At 32.2% G+C, this 23,724-nt stretch overlaps 1 protein-coding gene across 4 annotated transcripts in view; it reads left to right on the top strand.

Annotated features, from left to right (window-relative positions):
- The window catches only part of LOC113516440 (mucin-5AC-like), a 40,454-nt gene extending 18,930 nt beyond the window's left edge, over window positions 1–21,524 (top strand). For all 4 annotated transcript variants that reach the window (XM_026900881.3, XM_026900857.3, XM_026900865.3 and 1 more), the window contains exons 3-11: window positions 11,415–12,377; window positions 12,457–12,633; window positions 12,996–13,639; window positions 15,221–15,321; window positions 15,709–15,830; window positions 15,968–16,099; window positions 17,509–17,677; window positions 18,422–18,577; window positions 20,076–21,524. In XM_026900881.3, the coding sequence (XP_026756682.2) occupies window positions 11,415–12,377; window positions 12,457–12,633; window positions 12,996–13,639; window positions 15,221–15,321; window positions 15,709–15,830; window positions 15,968–16,099; window positions 17,509–17,677; window positions 18,422–18,577; window positions 20,076–20,288 (2,677 nt within the window). In that variant the 3' untranslated portion in view covers window positions 20,289–21,524. The remainder of the gene's footprint in view (window positions 1–11,414; window positions 12,378–12,456; window positions 12,634–12,995; window positions 13,640–15,220; window positions 15,322–15,708; window positions 15,831–15,967; window positions 16,100–17,508; window positions 17,678–18,421; window positions 18,578–20,075) is intronic.
- Window positions 21,525–23,724: the final 2,200 nt, after the last annotated feature.

Consider the following 23,724-nt stretch of genomic DNA (forward strand, 5'->3'; position numbering starts at 1 on the left):
TATTTGATTTAAGAATGCGAATTTGTGCAGTTGATTTGGATCTCAATGAAAAACAGTCGTTTCAATCATGATAAAATTTATTATAGAATCAGAACCGGAGTATATTTTAACAATTGCAATAATAATTATCAAAATAGATTCAAAATTGGCGACGTAATCATGTATCATAAGTAAAGAAATACAAACGGATTAAGTATATACACTTTACAGAAACTACCATAAGTTACTCGTGTTCAAATGTCAAAATAATTATTTGGATTGTTGTAAAAAGTCTCAGTCTGAGAAGTAATTACAATTTAATTTTCTGCACGACTATAATTTTTCAAAATTTGTAATAATATTAACTATTGTAAAACGTTCTTGAAATGTTACAATTTAAAAATTATGTTCAAATAATTACTTTTTAATAAAAGATTAGCGGGAGTAGCTAGTTATTTAAAGAAATGGTTGTCATATATCTATACACCCACATATCATAGTAATTATATTAGTAATGTTAAATATACTATACTAACTTGCGTCCTCAATTGAAGCTAAACGAACCTAAATAATATAAATACTCATATTAGGTATTTAAATCGTTAATATTTTTTTAAATAAACGAAAGAAATCGATACATAATTTCAGAACCGCACCTAATTAGCCGATAATAATAATATTACCGTATACGTTGTAGATATCCTTGCTGTTTAAAAAAAGATGTTCTGTACCGAAGGCAAAAAATAATACGAAAATTCAATGCATTATACAGAATACCGGTTCTGACTAGTAATAAATGACAGTAGTCTTCTCGGAAATTGACGAAAGCCGTATGATGCTCAAGAAATAAATTCTCAGGATCACAATAACTATTTTTAAAAATGTTTTTTTCCTTAAATATGTTCATTAAATGTCTACACATATTTAGATACTGGCAAATTATATAAGTTTTGTTTTTTTTTTTAATTAAAAGTACCTTACTAAACATAGGCGTCTTTTGTCACTTTTTTTTAAATTAAATGTTCAATAGCTTACGTATGATAATTTCGTGCATTCCGAAAGAGTGTACATTTAAGTTTCTTATATTCCTATGCATTTTTCTAACACATTGCCTAACTGATCTTATAAATTTTATGAGCATTTATGTAAGAATTGTCAAATAGAGAGTGGTAGGGAGGTAGGTATTTATCGGTTGTGTTAGTATTAGTGGTTATCGCAAATTTACTTACACAATTGATTGCATTATGGTACCTACTTGTTGCAACTGTTGATGATCTGTTATGAATACGGCAGTTAATTCCTATATATTATATATAGATTATAAATATATTTACATGTATGTAACTGCAAATATTGATTAAAATAAATATGATTGCTATTAATCGATTTCAAGTAAATGACAATATTAAGTATCCGATAAAGATTTTGTTTTAATTAATGAATGACTTTTGAATCAAATGCAGTGTAGTGAATGATTGACGGGATGTTTTGGCATTGTATACAGAATTTAACAAATGTGGAAGAATAGGCTTAATAAGTTATCTAGTACGGTGATTTAATGATATTTCAAGGCACCAATTTAAACAATCACTGGGTAAAAAGAATGCACGACAGTTTCAGCTACCAAGTGACACTTGAATCGTTGAGTTAGGTTCAACTTTCATTTATTTATCAATATAGTTTACACAAATCCTTACACAAATGGCAAATGAATCTAATGGTAGAATAATTATCACTGACGAGTCCATGGCATAGAATAAGATGGCAACGTCCGATGTTTTCTATATTATGTTTGTGACGATAATTTTAATTCCCACTTTATTCTATAAATAGATTAATTTATCAGTTATCTAGTGGAGCTGATATTTACGATACGAATTTACTTTTATAAAAGTATAAACACAACGACAGTTGGTAGTTGCTAGAGACAATAATAGGTGTCGACAGCGACACTATTTATATTTAGGTTTAATTTATCCGCAAATAAAACATGATTGTAGACATAATGGTTTATTGAACAGCAATCAAATTAAATTTTAATGCGTATTTATCCCATGAAGTATATTGTATAGTGTTATGGGCAACATATAGAGGTGCTGTGTTGACACTATATATTGCATCGATCAATATACGAGTATCCAAAGTTTTGTTGTTGTTTGCAAATAGTCAGTGGTTATCGCTTTCCATCTAGTGACTATAAATTTATTTGCAATACTTAGCAGTTTAAAAAGAATTTATTAAAATTGCAATATTATACTGATATTGTATTGATAAGCAAATAATACTTCCAAAAATAATACTATTAGTAAACACCACAATTTATTTATAAAGCCATTTATATGTTTATGTTAATTTATTATCCGCTCACATATTTGGTAAAGTCAAGGTGTAGTAAAATATTAACCTAATTTGTTTCTAGTTTATATAATTTTATTCTGTTTTACCTTCTATATATAGTAGAGGCAGCGATTAGAACAATTATAGTATTGTTGTACACATTATTGTGTTAACATCGCATAGGGAAGGATACGAGAAAAGTAGGTATACCTATATGAATGTGTGAGAAAAATGCTAGTCCTTGACCCACTCACATCTGACCAAGTCTTGCTCTCACGGATAACAATCGCCGCTTCTCGCCAACCAAACTTGGCGGCCACTCGCGCGTTACTAGTTTTCCAATAAAACCTGTTTTTCACCGGTTTCCTGTTACCTTGCCTATTAATTTTAATGTTTGCATATTTATAAAGCTGGGAGCCCTTAAAACGGATACCTTCTAGATCAGATTTCACTTAGCTATATCCATTTTAAAGGTTGTCGAAACTAACCAAACGAGTGGTCGTCCTTCAGCTAGTCTTCGAATTTTTTTAGAGTAAATGTACTAAGAACAATATTATATCCCATTAATATTATAAACATGACAGTTTGTACGATGGATGGATGTATGGATGGATATTGTTATTATTCCTCCGTGCAAAAACTACTGAACGGATTTCAATGAAATATGGTACACTGATAGACATATTCTAACTCAGTACAGGATACTTTATGTACTAGTTCACGCGGACAAAGATACAGGATATAGTTAATAATACTTTTGCCTGTTTTTCTTAATATATCCTTATTAGCTTATTATTTAGCTTTACACTTCACATGAAATAGATTTCTTATAATTATTACATATTAAAAATAAAGCATACGCGAGATTTTAACATAGACCTTTAGAAATACTATTGGAATAACCTTATTCAAAGTGGTGTGGTAGTTTTTGCATGATGTTGGAACAAAAAAACAGACAGACAACAATTCTTAAAAAATACTGTTTGATATCTATTGGTCTTATTAAGAACGCTCATACTATTTTTTCTTAAATATGAGTATCTACCATGTCTGGATATCGTTTAGTTAGATTTTTATTGTATTAGTAAAACAACATTTAGTAATAATTTATTTATTTTATTCATCGCTATTTCGATTAATAAACGAGCTAAAATCGTTTACTAATTGTGCTAATAGGAAGACAGTGGTATGAAAAGGTATAGCGTTTATAACATCTCATTCATCCCAAGAGTTCTTTTATTCTATCGCAAAGAATTTACTTATTTATATTGCATATAATTATTAAAATTTTCAAAGGTGTGATTACTAGCGACGGAGAATGGCAATGGACTCACCTACATCGCGATTACATTAGGATGTATCAACATATCACGAACAATACGCCGCAAATGTCATGAGGTCATTACATTAGAAATACGAAAATTCCTTAACACCCCGCATCCACTTTCGAAATACAATTACATATACACACCTGTAATTATTAATTTAATTTTATATATGACTGTCAAATAAGTTGACGACCCAAAGATTGGAAAGTAATAATAATAACCGCCGTCATTATCCGTAGACAACAGGATTATGGATACAATATAATACGTTGTTTTTTTTTTGATGAAAATGGTATGGTAGCTCCCCGCCTGCGCTAACGGGATACGCTGGCGGAGCACCAGTGTGGGATGATAGATGAGAATGAAGCAGGTCAGTTAGCCTATCGTGACGAATTCAACGAGAATTGTTCACGATGGGTTCCAGGGGGAACCACGTGGAGGTCGACCTGATATTGCTAGCAATGTCAAACTGCATTGCTAACAATCCCTTTCCCCCCTATAATACTTTGTTAGGTCACAGTTGGTAGGCTTTGTAAAAAGTTATTACTGGCTGGCGGGAGCGATGAGACTGTATCTAGATAATTTTATAGTACTCTCTGGTAAATACATATTTTTTAATTAATCTGTGAGAGTATAAATAATGAGGTTGGTTACCTCATTCTTTTTCACTTCTTTATTAGCAATAGTTAACTTTTGGAGGTTTATAATCTCTAAAGGTACAATATTTTATTGAACTAAGTGTTGCTGTTGTAGTTAGGTAACCTTTTAAGAGAGACTCTGCTGCCCATCCCTTGACGATTAAATTCCCTTAGTCTCCCCTTACGATAATCACTGCATAGAAAAGTATAACTTATTCTATGCCATACGGCTACGGTACGGTATGTAGCACCATTACAGTGGTAAATTTATCAGTAGACTGTGTAAACTGGAGCCTAGAACGGCTGCTTTTAGGAGCGGCAAAATTAGAATAGGCTACTGGTGGCAAATGTATAAAATCGCCACTGGTTTTTTGAAAGTGTATGGTAGGTTATTAATATAAATCTGATAAACATCGAACTGTTTGTGCAGTATCTTATTTTATCGATTAACACTCTGGGAAAGGAAAAACTTTTCTCAGAGTGTGTTTCTCAGTGGTGGTTTAATTCCCTACAATTGACAACTTTGTTGGTGTAGAAATCTAATACACTCACCTTCCAATGGTTGTGACTTCAATACCAGAACGATACCAACATTTTAATACTTATGACTATATCTATTTATGGTGATTGTTTTCAATCTCTAATAATATGTTTTTTTATATATGTTACCCATATAAGATCTACATAGTTTATGATTAAATTGTGTTATGTAATAATATATACATTGATATTTACAATGAACTAAACTTAATTATGTCACATTGACGCTCTCTCACGCTGAATTCTAATATGTTCGGTGAAATGTGACAAAATGTTACGTTGAAAAGTAATAGTCGACAATGGTTCTCTCCATCTCATCTAAGATTACAACTGTGAGAATATATAAATTTACAAATAATGTATAATTAAATTTACAAGCCTTTCAACCCGGAATTCCTTTTGAATTGTCATAAATAACTATAAATTCTTGTGTCTATTTGGTATTACGTGTTCAAGTAAAAGTGACAACTTTGTCCGCCATAATAAGCGTGTACACAAGTTATTCAATGTTATCATTTTGTGTAAAGACTTTTTATCTATAATCGTCCGTTTCATGGCCATTCTTCGCTGCTAACAATGACATAACTAACAATGCGTGTAGTTGCGACTGTTAGTCGAAATAGTGCACCGAAACGGCCGTTAACCGTGTAATTAAACGAGTAACTTAATTAAAACATAATGAATTGAACCTTGCCACTAACGTTAAATGTATTGGCTAATTTATACAATAATGGTGTAACCCCGAATTAGGCGTTCGAAAGGAGGGATTCTCTATATTGTATATTTCATATTATTTTAATTAATTTATTTATAATTTATTTTAATTTACTTTCTAGTTAGTGTCTAAAATCTGGTTTTAAATATATAATACTTCTCAAACTCTTATAATTAAGAACTAGCACCAACAAAATGATATTACAGAATTAAAAAACATTACAAATTGTATTTCCAAAAGGATTTAATGCGAGATAAAATTTGTGTATGTTTGCGAATATATTTTTTAACTTTTAAATAAGTTATGTAGCAATGACGGCTAATAACTATATACCAATTTTGAGATTTAACCGTCATATATGAAGTTTATAAGAATTTATGTGAAAAATATACTCTTAAATTTCATATTTCTAGATCTATCAGTTTCAGCTGTGTATGGATCAATCAGCCAATTTCTCTCTTCTATACATAGATTATTCGTGTATACTTATAGATATTCATACACCATTCACGTTAATGAAGCCATTGTAATAACATAATGGCTAAAGGTCAATTATCTTGTATTCATATATTAAATGTAAATAATTAAAAAAGATTTTGTTTATTGAAATCTTAATCAAAATCTAAAACGAATAAATACTATATACTGGGATATGGCAGTGAAGTTAGACAGGGTACAGAAGAAAAACATCTGAGTCGTCATGAATGGCAACGCATGGGGGGTATCATGGGTGAAACAGTATACTCTGTTATGTCCATGGTACTGCTCATGTCAATAGGCGACGATTACCACTTTCCATCAGGTGGGCCGTCAGTTTGTTTGCCATTCTAAGTTGCATAAAAAAATCTTTGAGCTTTCAAGGCTCGATCAATTGTGATAAGAATATAGATTACATTTTATCTTGGTCATGTATACAAAGTTGCAGTTAAAGACTAGTAATAGTCTTATAAACTTAATAGTTACACAAACTTAGTCAAATATATGAAGGTCATTTGCTATATAACTTGACATTTGAACCCAAAAATGCAGTTTACATTTACTGTTCTCATTAAATATGGTTAATATTATTCATGAATTCTTGTGCGTTCATTAGGTTGTACTTATGAGGCCTTCTTCTGGTAATTATGTATTTATAATATGATGTATTATGAGGAGTATTTAAATTGATACCTGCTGTTGAATTTCACCATCTCAGAACCCACTACAAACTAAAGTTCCATCCCAACTATTTGTATGAGTGGCGGTCTTCCACTGTGCAAATAAATTAATAAACGTAATTTTTAGTTTTAAATTACAAATTGACTTTGGTCTTTAAAGTATTTTTTTTTCCTGAAATTTCACAGACAATTTTCAGTGTAGTGAATATTGAATTGAAAAGCATAGTAAAGTACATAATATGTATAATAACTATTATACGTAATAGCAAAACTAATGTAAAACGTAAAAGTCGAGATTTTTATTTGGAGGAAAAATGTGGGGGGAGGATAAATGAAAATTTTGTTATTGTTGATTTTATATTTAAACTTTTTTGTTTTGAGCTCGATTACAAGATATGTATACTGTTTTTGGGAATCTGAATTAATTAATCAATTGCTAAACCTAGCCTGAAGTCAATTTTATTACTAACAAAATGGACCAAAAGGTAGTCTGAAAAATAAATTATTATTGTTATAGGTTCTATTAACGAAACGTCCGGCCCTAATATGAGAATATGTAAGATTCGAGTGATAATTTATAATAAGTACTTTCTGTCCAGTTAAAATTCACTTATTAAGACCATCGGAACCGAGTACAATATGCATGAGATTAATAATCTTGTCCATGTTACGACTATAATCACTTTCCATCAGATGGGCGAACTGATATGACATTTCCAAAACATGACTAAATATACTTATAAATATAGAAACTACACATAATTTTTATATGGGCTTACTAATGAATAAATTAAGCTTAAAGCTAATAATATCTAGGCTATATAACAGCATCCTGTATTCAAAATTTGAAAATTCGTTTTTATGTTCTTACCATAGAAACTGCATGATATGCACTCTTATGTATTGTATGTATCGTAGAGAAATATTATCGGTTAGTAGGAATCTTTACACGAAACTTGTTCGGTGTGTTTCACTATGGCAAAGGTTAATTTCACTGTACCAGTATATACCTTTGATACGATCTCGCTGTTTTTATTTATTAACCACAATAATGTGAATTGCAGAACTAATTTTATTGCTATTGCCATTAAACATTGACCAATCTGATATGTCGGGTAACTGGTCTGATTCGATTTTTAGTAAAATCATAAAACATTAGTATTAAAAAAAAATTCGTAATTAAATTTACTTGAATTCAATATTATTTTTGTTCAAGTATTTTTATGAAAGTATTTTTTTGTGATCAAAGGGGCGTCTTGTAAGTAATGATATATTTCTACCATATATTAATCCTTGTTTTTTTGTATTCAATAATTTATGAAATTAGAAAAGAAATACGAGCATACTACCTAAATATCACCTCTGTTTTCATTAATGTAAACAGATATAACAAATGTGTATAAGTATTGGCACCTTAAAACGGCTCAACCAACCGCCATGTTTGGTCTATATATAGTAAATATATTATTAATAATAATTATAGGGTACTTTTTACCCAAATAAATCCGGTCGCGAAGACAAAGTTGTGCATATATCCTTTTTTAACGTACAAGTTGTAGAAAGGCAAATAGTCTTAACAGATAGTATTCAAAGCACGTTTTTTACTTAAAAAATAAATAGGTTTTCTTTTTTCACGAGCATTCTATGTACAGGAAGCGTCCGGATGTTGTACTTAGATATAATATAATCAAGTCACGAGAATTACATTTACGATAGTACTCTCGTAGACAAACTTACAAATATTCCATAATTAAATACTCTAAATTGATTATTAATTAGATCACAGATAACAAATATCGCGGTTAATATTTATGATTGCTGATCGAATGTAATAGGTATTTAAAGCATGTAAGAAAATATTAAAAAGAGCAGCAAAGTCAGCAATTGCCAATTATTAATTTTTGCAGAATAATTAGCTGATAAAAATTAAATTAAATTACATAAAAAAATCTAATAAAGATAACCATTATCATTATATCAATTTTTAATTGATTACTGCTGATCATAAGCCTGTCCGTGGGGGATTTTGCCAGTAGTTGCCATACTTAGTAAGCGAATTGGCAACCGCAGTTAGAAATTAGAGATGTTTTAAGAGAGACGCTGCTGCCTATTCCTCGCCCTCTCTTAGTCGCTTCTTACGATACACACGGAAAAGGAATGGATGTACTATTTTATGCTGGGACCACACGGTCAATTAATATTAATAAATAATCGTAATACGGTTATGAATAAATAAAATAAAAATTTTAAAAAGTTGCAATTAATAGAAGATATATTTCTACCTTTAGACATACATAGACATATAGACGAGTATGTTCATATAAACAATAAATACAAACTATCCACAGTATTTATTGATTAGTATAATTGCTTAAACTATTTCCCAGTGAAAACTTTCGAATCAGCGTGCTGTTTTACTAAACTTTGTCTACAAATTGCACTCTCTACGTAGAACCAAGCTCTTCGCGGTGATTTTCTAAAAGATTAGAGATTTAATAATAGGTTCCCGTCAGTCATTTTATTGCTTTAAGCAATTATAAAACAATAAATTCGCGTAAAATATTTTTGTTTCACTACGATGCACGCAATGCTGTTCTACATATTTTGGGGACGTGGTAAAGTTCGTCTCCTCAATTAATCCTTGAGAGCATTAATGATTGTCAACGAGCCGAAAGGCTCATTGTAAAAAAATTTGCAACATATGTTAGTTAACAAAAACTAGTTAATGTCCTTCAAGTGGCATATTTTAAAGGAATTTCCTTCTTTTTGTTTGCTTTCTTTAAAACAATGTATTCCGAAGAAGGTAATCAGGGTGTAGGAATATATCTGCATTGGCTGGTCTCAGATACTTACGCTCACATAGCCTTGCAGCCGATGCGACCTTACGACTAGTGAAATTGAACCGGTAGGTACGGTACGGCGTATACCGGTCTTGTTACGTTCATGTGCAATATTATTAAGGCTGTTGCTTATACCGACGTCCATAATATTTTCAGTGTTAGTAAAATACTTATTGTTGTTTATTATTATTATTTTTTTTATAACTGCCATTCACGGTCACATATATTTACACATATACACACAATTGTCAATACACTTACAGTGGTAAGTTCAAAATTGCTTATAAAAAACCATTTGTTCCTACGATTACTTTTTATTGGTTCATTTTTAAATATTCTTTCTGTCTTTGCTGTACATATTTGTTTTTCTATTTCTGTATCTATTGCTATAGTCTTAATGTCTGTAGCAAAAATTGCTAAATCAAATTTTGGAATGACAATATCTAAATAATGATGATTAAAAAAATTATGACTAAAAAAGATATCATCGTCCCTGTTATGGTTTTGAAGTCACTTGCGTGATTATTTCCTCGTTGTACTATAGTGACGAAGATATAAAGTGTGATTGGTTTAATCAGGCATATAATATCGAAAGTAAACCATATATTTACGCACAATTCTCGTGTGTTGTGCATCATATTACTCCTTAATCAGTTTCCGCGTGTCGGTATGAGGTCCGCAAGAAATGTGCGGAAGCTGACGCCTTCCGACTCGGGTAATTGGGTTTGCAGTTAATTAAATAATTGTGATATGAATCATTGCTCCTTTTATACTATTAGTAACAAGGACTTAAGTAAGAAAGTATAATATTTCTACTTAAGCATCGCCTACAAATTTTTGCTGCTTAAGATTTTTTTGCAACTCTTTGAAATTGACTCTTTGCATATTGAAAAAAAAATCTATATCTATAATGACGCGCCACTTAATTATTTTCTATTTTTTATTCTACTTAACTATTTATTTCAACATGCTCTAATGAAAAATATGTTAACTATGCATAAATGTTTACCCGAGCGTAGAAAGTTAATTTTATGAATACCTATCAAAGATTGACTTGCTATATCTTAAAAGTGAATTTACAAATAAATTGATCGTATACGAAATATCAGATAAAATCTATGTAACTAATAGCGTATGTTCAAATTGTGATGTGTAATATCTTACACAATCTGTACACAGAAAACGAACAATTTAGAGGTCGATTAATAGCTATATAGATTTTGATAAAGTATGATAAAAATAGACAAGGTATTATTTAGTTCAATAGGCACGCGTGACTAGCGCAGTCCGGCGGCGTCACGTGAGAGTGACTCCAGAGGCGAAAGTGATCGCCATGTCGCGTTGCCTCATCGATCTGCACTTGTGGAATCAGTATGCGTAATACACCCACGCTCCGATTTTCGCCGGCAATTTCTCACGACCACATCACATTTGCAATCATTGCAATCGACAATGCTTGTTTTGCAGTCATCTAGCTTAGTTCTGTTTTCACACAACTTCTTTGCAGCAAGGTGCAACCGTGTCAAATATATTAATAAGTCTATAATATGCAAATGCAACACATGTGGAAACAAACCACAAAAGTAGTGCATATATATAAAAGAATAAATATCGATGACGGTTCGCAAGTGGCGCTTTCAGCCACTAATACCTTGATATGTTAATGCTGATACCTACACTACATTAGGAATGCAGTGACGAAATGTACACAATAGATGAGTCAGAGTTCCTTATTTCGAGTCGCGATAGCGAGGACCGTAGGCGCAGCCAGATGTCGTCTTGCTGACTCACGGAGCACTGACTCTCGAAGCAGCAATACAGCCAACTTTCGTAACTTAATATCTACATAGCGATCTAAAATCTTGTTTTCTTTGTTACAGATGTTTGTTTGTCTGCACCTTCTACGGAGCGTACGGCGATGTAGATATCATCACAGAACCGCGGGCCGGACAAGAATATGTGCTAGTTAGTTCAGGACAGCAAACCCCTCTTAGAAATTTCGAGACATCACATAAAATTCCTGATAAACACCCACTTCACCGTAATCTCAAGCCTGAGGATGGTAATGAAAGAATTATTAAAAAAGTACTCAGCGGAAAAATTAAACATCCAACTGAGGGCATAGTTGCTATTGAAGAAGATAAAAAATCATTTTTAAAAAAAGGAATAAAAAATAAAGAATCCATAGAAATTGACATTCCAGTTTCAAAAATAGAAGATATTAAAATTAGAGAAAGTATTCAAGAACAAAAGGAAACTAATCCTAAACTCAATGTAGCACTCGAAGCGATGTCGGAATCTGGAAAACTAAGCAATGCACCCGGTACAACTACTCAAAAGCCGGTTTTGACTACTGCACCTCCTACAACCACGAAAGCATATGACTATATTCCTATTAATTTTGACTCTATTGACGATATCAATAGTGGATTATTAACTTCTAACGTACAGTTGGAAACAGCAGGATCTGAACAGAACTCGCGAATTCAAATAAAAAAAGCACCCAATGGCCAAGATTATGAATATGAATACGTTTATTACTATTATGATGAGGAGGAAGGTGGTAAAAAAGATAAGGAAAAAGAAGGAAAAGATAAAACGACAACAACGACGACAGTAGCTCCATCAGTCTATAATTCACATGATGGACCACAAAAGGTTGAATCTGATAACCATATAGCCAAAGAAAGCAGAAACAAGAGTAAATACAGTACTATTGATAGATCTGGACCCACTACTGCTGCTACAGAACAGAATGAGGTATTACCTGTCACAAGTAGAGGACGTCAACGAAGTCGCACTGTTTCACCAGCGCCTGTTGAAGAAGATATTGAAGAAGATAGGTAAGTGCATCATACATTTCATACAATGTTTTACAAAACAAAGTTAAATGAGTTCTCAAGAGTTTAAATTATTCATCAGATTACCATCAAGTACGCGTTTTCCTCCTCGTGGTCGTTACTTAACTGCTAGTACTGCTACCACAACTGGACCAGAAACTTCTTCAGAGACAGTGAAGCCTCGTGGGCGCCCACAAATTGACAATATAGCTGATGAATCTATTGGTCAAACACGTAGTAGAACCCGGGCTCATATCAGGTAATATCTCAATAATATGTTAGTGAATACTGACCGTGTAGTCCCGGCATAGAATAGGCCACTCCCTTCTTACCCGTGGGTGTCGTAAGAGGCGACTAAGAGAAGCCGAGAAATGGGCAGAAACATACCTCTTAAAACCTTTAAAGCCTAACTGCAGTTGCCAATCCGTTTGCCAAGCGTGGCAAACTACTGGTAATACCCCCAAAGGGGGAGGTTTATGTTCAGCAGTGGACGGTTAAAGGCTTATATGATGATGATGATAAATTTAAATATTACTATAATAATTTTGTCATACTAATTATATGTTAAGAAAGTACATATGTACATATAATTCAATTTGTATATAATTATTATAATTTCAGGCGTCCAAGCTCAGAGCTCGTTGATTTAGATAGTTTTAAGACTGGAGATATACCGGCACATAGGGAACAGCCAAGTAGATATTCTTCTGAATCAAAAACTACTACAGAAATTCCTGAAGCTTCACCAACTGCCAAAGAACCATCTAATGCCAAAGATTCCGCAAGAGAGGGTCACAGTTTAACCGAAGGAATCCAATTCCAAGAAATAACTGACGACTCCAAATTACCTGAGGGTTACAAACAAACGACCACTTACGAACAGGACACTACTGAATACACGACAATGACCGCTATGGAAAAGGTAGCTCTCGACCTGTACGCATATTTAGCAGGCGAGAATTTAAATAATGAGATAAACCCAACTAATGATTTATTGAGTTTTGATGGAACTACTACTACTGATGATGAAACATGGACCACTGAAGCGCTCAGTACGACAGAAGAAGCAACGACGCCGACTACGACGACGACCACCACTACCACAACAACAACTACCACTACACCAGCGCCTACCACCACAACAACAACGACAGCGGCTCCCACGCGACCGTCGAGGTTTAAGGGACGAGTGGGGGCTAGGGCTAAGGTTTCTTCTACTGCTGCAGCCACTGAAGCACCGCAAGAAACATCTACCAGAGCAAGAGGTAAGATCATGCAAATATATTGAGTAATTAATTCATACGACAATAATTACTTATCCATTGCTGGATATTTGTTTAAAATAAAAGGTTAACTATTTAAATTAAGTTAACCTTTTAAACGTCTGGATTAAAACTGAAATTCTGTTTAATAACTCATTGATGACTAATATAGTAATACTGTTTGTTAAACCTTAAGCAGTATTATGTTATAAACTATATTTAAAAAGTGTGTAATATTTTTTTAAATATAACTAACTCTAAAAGATTTGGGAAATGTATTAAATGACGTCTGTAATGTCCACACATAATAATTATACAAAATTATGATGTGCATATAAAAAGAAACAAAAATGAATAAATATCTTCAGTAGTGGTTTGTAATATATTGTTATATGAATTAATCGCATATTTTGCAAATTACAATTACCATACTATTTTATAATATTACTAATTATAATTATTGTTTAAGCTAAGTTACATTTAATTACATATTAAGTTGTAAGCATAACACAGCGTTGCAAAAGCGATATTTAATTAGTTACGTTGCTCAGCGAGTGTTTTGTTGCGAAATTGTGCATTTAATGTCTAGTCCTAGTTAGCAAATGCGAATTTTTGCAGGTTTGCGTCGAGTGAAGTGCTTTTTTAGGCTGCCAATTTACGTTTTATTGTTAAAAAGTATATTTTGATGGTATTTTGTAATCGAAATAATCAAAAAAATATGTATGTAGGAACTTAAATACTAGGTATTGACTTGTATACCTAAACTGATTTTATGTATTGATTTGTTATTATTTTAAATGTAATGAGAATTATTAACAATAGTGTAAAAAGATTTTTTATTATATTAACATATTATTTCAAGTACAGAATAAGTATAACAGTAGACTTATTGAATTATATAAATATGTAACTTACTAAATCTACTTATATACAACTTTATATATAAATGTATAGCACAATGGCAAAACCAAATTCTTATAAAAAACATTAAATAAATCGAGTTTATGACTATTATTTTAGAAAAAGTATACGTACATATTTTTGTACTTCGCGACTGTTTTTTTTTTTTTTAATATAAATATTTCATTACGAGTTGTAATTAATAAGTTTTATTTTTTTATAATGAATGATGAATAAATAAACCCCGTCTGCGCTAGTATGATGCTGGTGGGGCACCAGTGAGGGGTGATGGATGAGAATGAAAAAGGCAGGTCAGTAAGTCCATCGTGATGACACTTTGAATTCAGCACGATGATTTCCAGGGGGGGGGGACCACGGGGAGATCGACCTGGTTGAGTATATTGCTAACAATATAGGCCTTAGTCTCCATTACTAACAAGCCCTCTCCCCAGTTAAAATATATTTGTAGGATGTTTTACTTTTTGTTAATAAGGGGATATTTAATAACAAATCTGTCTTTAATAGGCTTTCCGTATACAAGTCTCACCTATTATTTAAGTTCTGCATAGATTTATTGAAGTGCACTTCAATGCGATCTATTTAAATTACGTAAAAGTAAAACGTAATTACTTACAAATAGCGTATCATTCAAGGTGTATACAATAAACATACTTATGTTCGTAGGTCGGTTCAGCAAGCCAAGTGGTGTTCGTAGAACAACGGCATCCACAGAAGCTCCTACACCGGTCTCCGCACCAGCAGAGAAAGCGGTTACACAACCAAAGGTTTGTATTATTGTTAAATACTATCTAAATAATACTTTGTAAAGGTATACGTTGATGAGAATTTATTTGAGATGTGCTGTGGCGAACTCGACTTGCTGGGCGAATTTATTTATGGTATCTGTTGGATATAAATAGTATTAGGATACTCAGATGGAATATATTTTTCCTTACTTTATAAGATGTCTAGCGTTCGAATAGGTACTACATTTGAATATATATTAAACATGACTTTAACTTCTTTAATATTGAAACGTAGTACCTATCTATCACTTCGTGTTATTGATTGTAGTTTACAGTCTGTTGTAAAAGTTGAAATTTTAAGTAATAAAATAATATATAAGTATAATAAACATTATTATTATATAAGACATTTGATGGTATCCACAGGCATTTGGACGTAGAGGATTATTCGGTGGTCGCACGCGACCAAGTTCTACTACCGTTGCGCCTGCGCAAGATGACACGGCAAGTAGCTCTGGTGCGGCCAGCGAAGCTCCAGCGCCGATCAGGTAAATTAAAATATTCACAATAACATTTTACATTAAACACATAAAAGAAAATATATTAATTAGTTGTAAACATCATTATGGTTATTTCAAACTAGATTACAGTTGATTAATTCAATATATTTTTATTCATATTCCAGACCTCGCCTCCGACCTGGCTTGAGACGGCCGTCAACGACCACTACCACTGCTGCACCCGTGGCCGAAGATGATGGCTCCTCTAATTCATCTGGAGAATCCCCTGAGACTACTCCAGCTCCAGCTAGAACTAAGTAATATATCGTCAAAGAAAAAAAAATAGATATTTTCGTTTTATGAATTTATTAATACTACTAATTGTGGGAGAGTATCTTTTGTTTTCTTCGTTAAACACGAAGATCTCTGACGTGGCTGAATTAATTTATTAACACACTAGCTTTTACCTTTTCTTAGGGGCCGGGATATAATCACAGACTATGTTCTTTTTTATCCAATATAGTACTTAAGTATCCGATTTCATCATGATTAGTTAAGCCGTTAAAACGCTAAGAGTTAATAAACAAACAAACTCACTTTCATATTTACAGTATTAGTTATGATTTATTATCATTGTCAACGATTTTTTAACTTCTTGCAAGTAGTTTAAGGTTAATACATCATATTTTTTTGCTGTGTGGTCCCGGCATAGAATAGGTTACCCTTTCCTTTCCTGTGAATATCGTAAGAAGCGACTAAGGGAACTTAATGGTGGAGACAGCAGTGTTCCTTTTAAAATATTTACAATAACTTAACTACATTTTCCAACCCGCTTGCCAAGTATAGCAACTATTGGCAAACCCCCTTTATGGGATAGGTTTATGTTCAACATGAATAGTTAGCGACTGATATGACAATGATGACGACATCATGTTTTTGCTTTCCACTGTATTTTTGACTCAGTCCTCTCGATTGTTACACCATAAACATTCTTCTTTTAATAATTCATCAACTTTTTATGTCTTCAGATGTATTTATCCACTTTTATACTCATTATTCTTTTAGTTGCCTGATCCTTACTTTTTCCCGTTAAGAAATTAATTCAACAGCGTTGTTGATACTGAAGTACCATCATATTTGTATTTTTAAATAAAAAAAATCAGTTTGAAATACATAACAGTCTAACTCTAAGATACAGTATAAACTAAATTTATAATAAAACTAGCTGTTTAAACCTTGCTAACCCAGTAAATGTTGTTTTACCCTCTACGATCTCAAAATTTCATTATATATATATATTATAAAGACATTACGAATTTAGTATTCATTGAACTGCAAAATAATAGTTTCATTAAACCAGGCTACCAAAGTATAATAATTAATTACATACATTACATTTACAATTATATTTACAATACAATAAATTTAAGAAATGTTGCCATAATATCGAATCCGGAATATCACATTAACAAATTTATTGTGTAATTTCCGAATATCCACAATGTAATTGTGAAGTAAAAGTATTTATTACATGAATTGTGTAGGTACAAGTGGAAAAGTGTTGGCCCAGAATGATTTTTAATTATTTCATAACCGCTTGCCGAACGAGGCCGTGATAAAATCTTTATCAAAAAGAAAGTTCGTACTTTAGATAAAGTCGAGAGAAATTATATGGTCATTTATTATTTAACTTATTACTTGCTTTATAACTTTCTCTCGTCGATAGCCGGGTCCGTCCTGGTTTGAGGCCGGCATCTCTGAGGCCGGGTGCGAGGTTGAACATTCGTGCCAACCCTCGTCTCAGGCCTGGAGTCACCGTCTCCACTGAAGCGCCCGCTGAAGGCGCAGCGGAAACCTCAGCCCCTGATGCTCCCGCTACTGATGCCGAAGCAGAGGTAATTTATTATATGTAGTCTTCAAGTAGAAGAAGATTTTATAAGAGGGTTCTTACCTTCTTATAAAATCATTTCATAAAAACGTCAAATCTCTCATGTACCTACTTTACCTATTGAAATGTTTTGTCTCTTTCTTTCACACTAAGTTCCAAATTCGAAAAATAGTGTTAAACAGTATACTAGTTAAAATACGTTTATAAAAGGATTTAGGTTTTTATGAATAACTGAACAGCATTTGTATTTTACAATAATTAGCATTAATGATGAGTTTTGCATATTAATTTTCGAAGAGTTACTATGCCTATCTTTAAAAGTAAAATTTTAGTAAGATATGACAGCGAAATTGTGAATTCAAGGAACATTAATATTAATTACATTAGGAACTAAAGTTATTTGCCGTAAAGTAATACATAATACTATTACAAAACTATATTTTTTTAATTTTATAAGATGGTGTTTTTCTCTCTTTTTTGCAACTTGGAAAGGTTGACAAGCTGACAGCCTGTTTGATGGGTAATAGCAAATGTCGCTTATACTCATGAATGCTTATATTGCTCCTCATGCATTGCTATTACAAAGGTTTAAGGTATTTCCATATCTTGTAATTTCAAAAGTACCATCTTTCGCTAGTAGTAAAATAAAGACACCTATATGTAGATATGTTTTCTATGAAATATTCCTCTGATAATAGTCAATATTGAAGTGTCATACCTAATTTATTGAAAAACTATATATCACAAACAGGGTTCATCACCAACCCCGGCACCCGAACATCCTCGCGGTGGTGTGAGACTACGTAACCGGCTGCAAGTGGCGCCATCGCCCAAACCTCGTGTGACAGCTACACCACCCCCCCGGCGACCAAATCCTTTGATTAAGAGAAAATTAGCTACCACAGAAGTACGTTGTTATTTTAGCAACTTTTTAGTAGTTTGACCTAGTTTCTTATAAGTTTCCTTAAGTAAAGGATAAAAGTAAACTACATAATAACATAATTAGGTATTACGTAGTTTATTTTTCATGCAATTTGTAATAGTCAACAAGCCAACGATTTAAAGTACGATAACCAACGCCTTTTAGACTTGCATTGACTTGAAAAGCTTTTAGCTATGAAAAACTGCCATCATTGTATTCACCGGTATGCTAATGATACCCTGCCTACAACAATTCTTGAAGAGGTAGTCCATTCTATGCCGTTATCTAATCTATATAATAAAACTGTAGAGGTAGAATGTCTGTACATAGAAAACAATGCTAAAAATCAGGTTAGGGGGATGTTAGAAGTGAAATAGAACAAATCCAGACTTTTACAAATATTTTATTTCTCTGCCTATTTGTTTATTTGTACGGGATAATTTTCGAAACTGTTGGACTGTTTTAAATGAAATTTTGCATGGTGGTACATTACATACCCGTTTAATATTTTAGATACTTTTAATCACGGAAAATTAAAGAGTTCCCATGGGATAGTTAATAAACAGTAGGTCGTGTACTAAACTATATAAGTTGCTTTAATTTATACACCTTAGTATACAACCTACTTAGGTAAATTCATTTTAACCTAAGTCAAATAACAAGAACGATACGTCATTTGTTAATTTTAGTCTAGTATTTCCTGACATAGGTCACTACAATAAGAAGGTTAAAAATATTAATCGAAGGAACAACAAATACTACGAGGACAAGGTCGCGGGCATCAGTTAGTGTAATATTCACGCAATTTATTCTATGAGATATCGCGAATCACTAAAGAGAAAAATTTAGTAAAGCAAATTTTTTCACCATAGCTTCACAATATATATAAGCAAAACATTTTACATATACAGGGATCTACGACTATTTATTAAAAACAGGGATCTCAATGATCTTAATTCTAGATACAAATACAAATTTGCTTTTCTGAAGTATCGTTTAGAAAAAGTTAATAGAAAAATAATCTTTTATAGGAATGGTCATTAAATGTTCTACCTTTTAATAAATTTAAAAGTATTATTAACAGGCACTTATTGAACAAAGCCTATAATATCTTTATACAATTTCTAGAATGACAAACATGCGTAGTGTTAGTCGATCATGCAAGGGCTAAATGATCATGCTATTTTAGGGATTGTACATTAAAATTCAATAATTATGGAGTTTTTTTGCGGGTTCTTATAGCAAAGAACATAATTTTGAACCCAGAAATAGAATCATAAAATATGACGATTTAAAAAAAGCATGTCAACAATTTTATTTGAATAAAGATGATTTTGAATTTGAATCTCTATTACTGATGAAATAAAAATATTACTGATAAATACGAGTAATACAACAGAAAATACATTATTTGCTGTACAATGACGTCATGGACAAGTGTTCTACGCAAACAATTGTTCATATTGACATTAATAAATTACAGGCAACAACAGAAGCGGCTAAGAAGACATCGACGGAGACTACAGAAGACAGTACGAGTGAAGAGAAAAGTGAGACAGAAACTGAGCCCCAACCCGTTGAGACGACACCAGCGCCCCCTCTAAGAGGTTTAGACGCTCTGTTTGCCAAGAGACGGGCCGCAGGAGGCATCGGCGCACGACCCGCCAGGCCTGCGAGAGGGGCTAACCCAAAATAAATTAAGCCCACAATATGTACTGGTTAAAATTGAATGACATCTTATTGATTTATCCTGATAATGCAGCTAAAAGCGACTTATGGTAGATGCATTTTATTTAAATTTAAAATTAAAAGAAGTGATATAAAATGTTTTATTTATTTAAATTATTCATAATAACCATCTAATCAAAATGTGCGTGCCTTTTATTTAATTAATATCACTTCCTACTTTTTTCTAAACAAATTAATTTAGGTATTATAGACTATCTATGCGATCACTTGTATATGTTTTATATGGCGCATTATCAGTATATTCAACGTGGATGGTCGTTACTCTTAGTCAATTTATTCCCCAAACTGTAGACATAGTGTTGTGTAACTACTACTATCTATTCTCAGAGATTTTTCCAGTAGTTATAATGTATCTGTAATAACTAATTAGATTGTAATTTTTCTAGGTTTCTTTCCTTAATTTTTTTTTGTTTAAACATTCGATATATTATTTTTATTCGTAACGTTATATTTTCGATAATAATTATATACGAATTATGTACATATTAGTAATAAAATATTGTTACAAATTTCGGGATTTGCCATGATTGGATCCCGCTGTAAGCAAACAACATCTACCTACAATTTTTCATTCGCCAAAGTTTTCATAAAAATATAATGATACTTATACGTTGCTATAAGTATCATTTAAACGGGATACAACGAGAAAGGCAAAGCAATCGGAAATCCATCAATAATAGATATACGAAACTGAACTACTTATTCTATCCAGATCGATTGAGTTTCGAAAGGTTTAAAAATTTCTTGCCATTATACGAAGTTATTCAGTTTCTTGATTACCTATTATCGCTGGACATCTTATTTTATTCCCTTTCCCTTACATCCTGTATAAAACAGAACATTCTAGGTTTACTAAAGATATTTTCACCTTTTATATTTAGTGATTTCTGGTAAAAAATCTAATTGACGTGATAATTAAATGTAATCAATATTGCAAAGTAAGAGAATCACATAGATTTAAACACCAGCACTTAGCATCACGTTAAGCATCAAATCTCATTAAAATCATACTCATTTTGTCTATTTATTCTTGTAAGTGATGAACTTGTAGTGTAAGAAAAATCATTTTAGTTCCGTCACCAATAAATATGACTTTGTCTGCTGAAGCACTGACTGTTAGTGCCATCGTGATATGTTTTGTATCTTTCTTAAGTGTGATAATAAAGATAATATTAAGATATAATATTTGTAGAGGAGTTTTCATTTTACCATGTAATATACATTATAATTTAAAGCTTATATTCATTTCACATACATTAGCTGTGTATCCACATACATGAAAGATAAAACTCTGCGGTGTAAGCATCGTGCTCACTTCGAAAAAAAAAAAACAACCATCAATTTTATTCGTACATATGTCGTAGTACATTTCATTCCCAAGGCCAATTAAATTTTCTGCAAATGTTGCAGAATAGGCACTTATCTGCTATCAGTATGCAGTAGTGTCTCATTAGCACATTCCTAGTTATATCACGTGGCCCGCATGCATTACAATATGAAGTATTCTATTACATTTAACATAATATTTGTTGAATAATAAAAAATTACATTTAAATTTTATTTTTTGCACGTTTTATTAAAAAAAAAATGCTGATACTAATATACAATAAAATTATACTAATACTAATAGGAAAGGAATTTATCTTTTTTTAATTAATTTAATAACTTACGCAATCTGTAATTATATCTTGATAAAAAGTGCCACATTTTGCGCAAGAAATAAAAAACTAAAATAACATCACATAGGACAATTTGTAGATTAGTTTGTATAATACTTTAAGAAAACATGATAACGTTAATAGAAATAAATAACATTATCAATATAAATGTAATTTATAATTAAGTAAATAATTATTATAATACAAGTAAATATGAAATCATCATCATCATCGTCATAACGGTTCACTACTGAACATAAGCCTCCCCCTTGGGGATTTTGCCAGTAGTTGCCACACTTGATAGGTGGATTGGCAACCGCAGTTAGGCTTTAGAAATGTTTTAAGAGGAATGCTACTGCTCATCACTACCATTAAGTTCTTTTAGTTGCCTCTTGCGACACTCACGGAAAAGGAAGGGGTGGCCCATTCTATGCCGGGACCACACGAATGAAATACGGACGAAAATATAAAATTTGTTAAATTAATTACATCGTCTATTAAAACCCGTAGCCATTGCTACAAATATTAATAGACCATTTACAAATATATTTTATAATATATAACGCTATTGCAATATTTGTCACTAACTTTTTGCCCGTTACTTTGTTGGCGTTGCTTTTAAAAGTACATAAACCAGACATATACCAGATTTTATATCAGACTTTTAAGAATACAACTGTGATGTCGGTATAAATATACATACAGATAGACAATCAAGTTTGCGCATACACCGCAAAAAAGACGGCGTTTATCGTATCTGCTTACATTCAAGGTACTGCCTTTGATAATAAGTCGAGTGTAGGGATCCTTGATATTGTTATATTCAGCGACGTCCAGCTTGCGGTCATCTGGAGGAAAAGGCTAAAATGGTTTCCATTAAGTTAAGAGTGTAAGTCAATAGAGTAAGACGGTATTTCACACCGGAACACCGCTTGCAATCGTATAAAGCTCAAGTCCGGTCATATGTGGAATACTGTTCTCGCCTATGGATAGGACCGTCATAGTACCACACTGAAATTGCGTAAAGATGTTGCATACCAAATATATTATAGGGAGTGCCCCGAGAAATTATCAAATTAAAACCTGCTGCTGGTTTTCACCACTGTACAACCCACAAGCTAAAGTTCCACCCCAACCATCTGGACGAGTGGCGGTCCTTCACTTTTTAAGGCACTTTCTTCCACACACAATATGCTTTGGAATTAACTTCCAGCAGCAGTCTTTTTGAATCGATACGACATCATAACCTAAAAGAAAAGAGTATTATTCCTTTTTAAAATGCTGGCTGCACACCTGCAATGCCATTGGTATTGCGGGTACTCATGGACGGAGGTAATCACTTACTATCAGCTGAGCCGCATGCTCGTTAGCTGTCTGTGTTATAAAAAAATATAGGCGGACACACTTCCTAAAAATTATTGTTTTGACGTCTATTAGTATTAGTATTTAAAAATATTTTGAGGGATCTTATAAAACCTCTCAATTTTTTTTTCCTAAATGTTTCCCATGTACAATAACAACTAGTTACAATTTATATTAAATATGATTATTATATCTAATATAATGATAATGTTACTAACTATCATAGAGTTCATCGTCACTAACAAACTCAATTGTAGTATTCATACATTTTTATAATGTATCATAATGAATTTAAAGTTTTTTTTACGATCTCCGTGGCACAATAGACACGTTACTTCGTAATAAATGAGGTTTCGGGTACAA

Source organism: Galleria mellonella, unplaced genomic scaffold (genome assembly GCF_026898425.1).
Source record: "Galleria mellonella isolate WM207_F2 unplaced genomic scaffold, CSIRO_AGI_GalMel_v1 utg33, whole genome shotgun sequence".
NCBI lineage: Eukaryota > Metazoa > Arthropoda > Insecta > Lepidoptera > Pyralidae > Galleria > Galleria mellonella.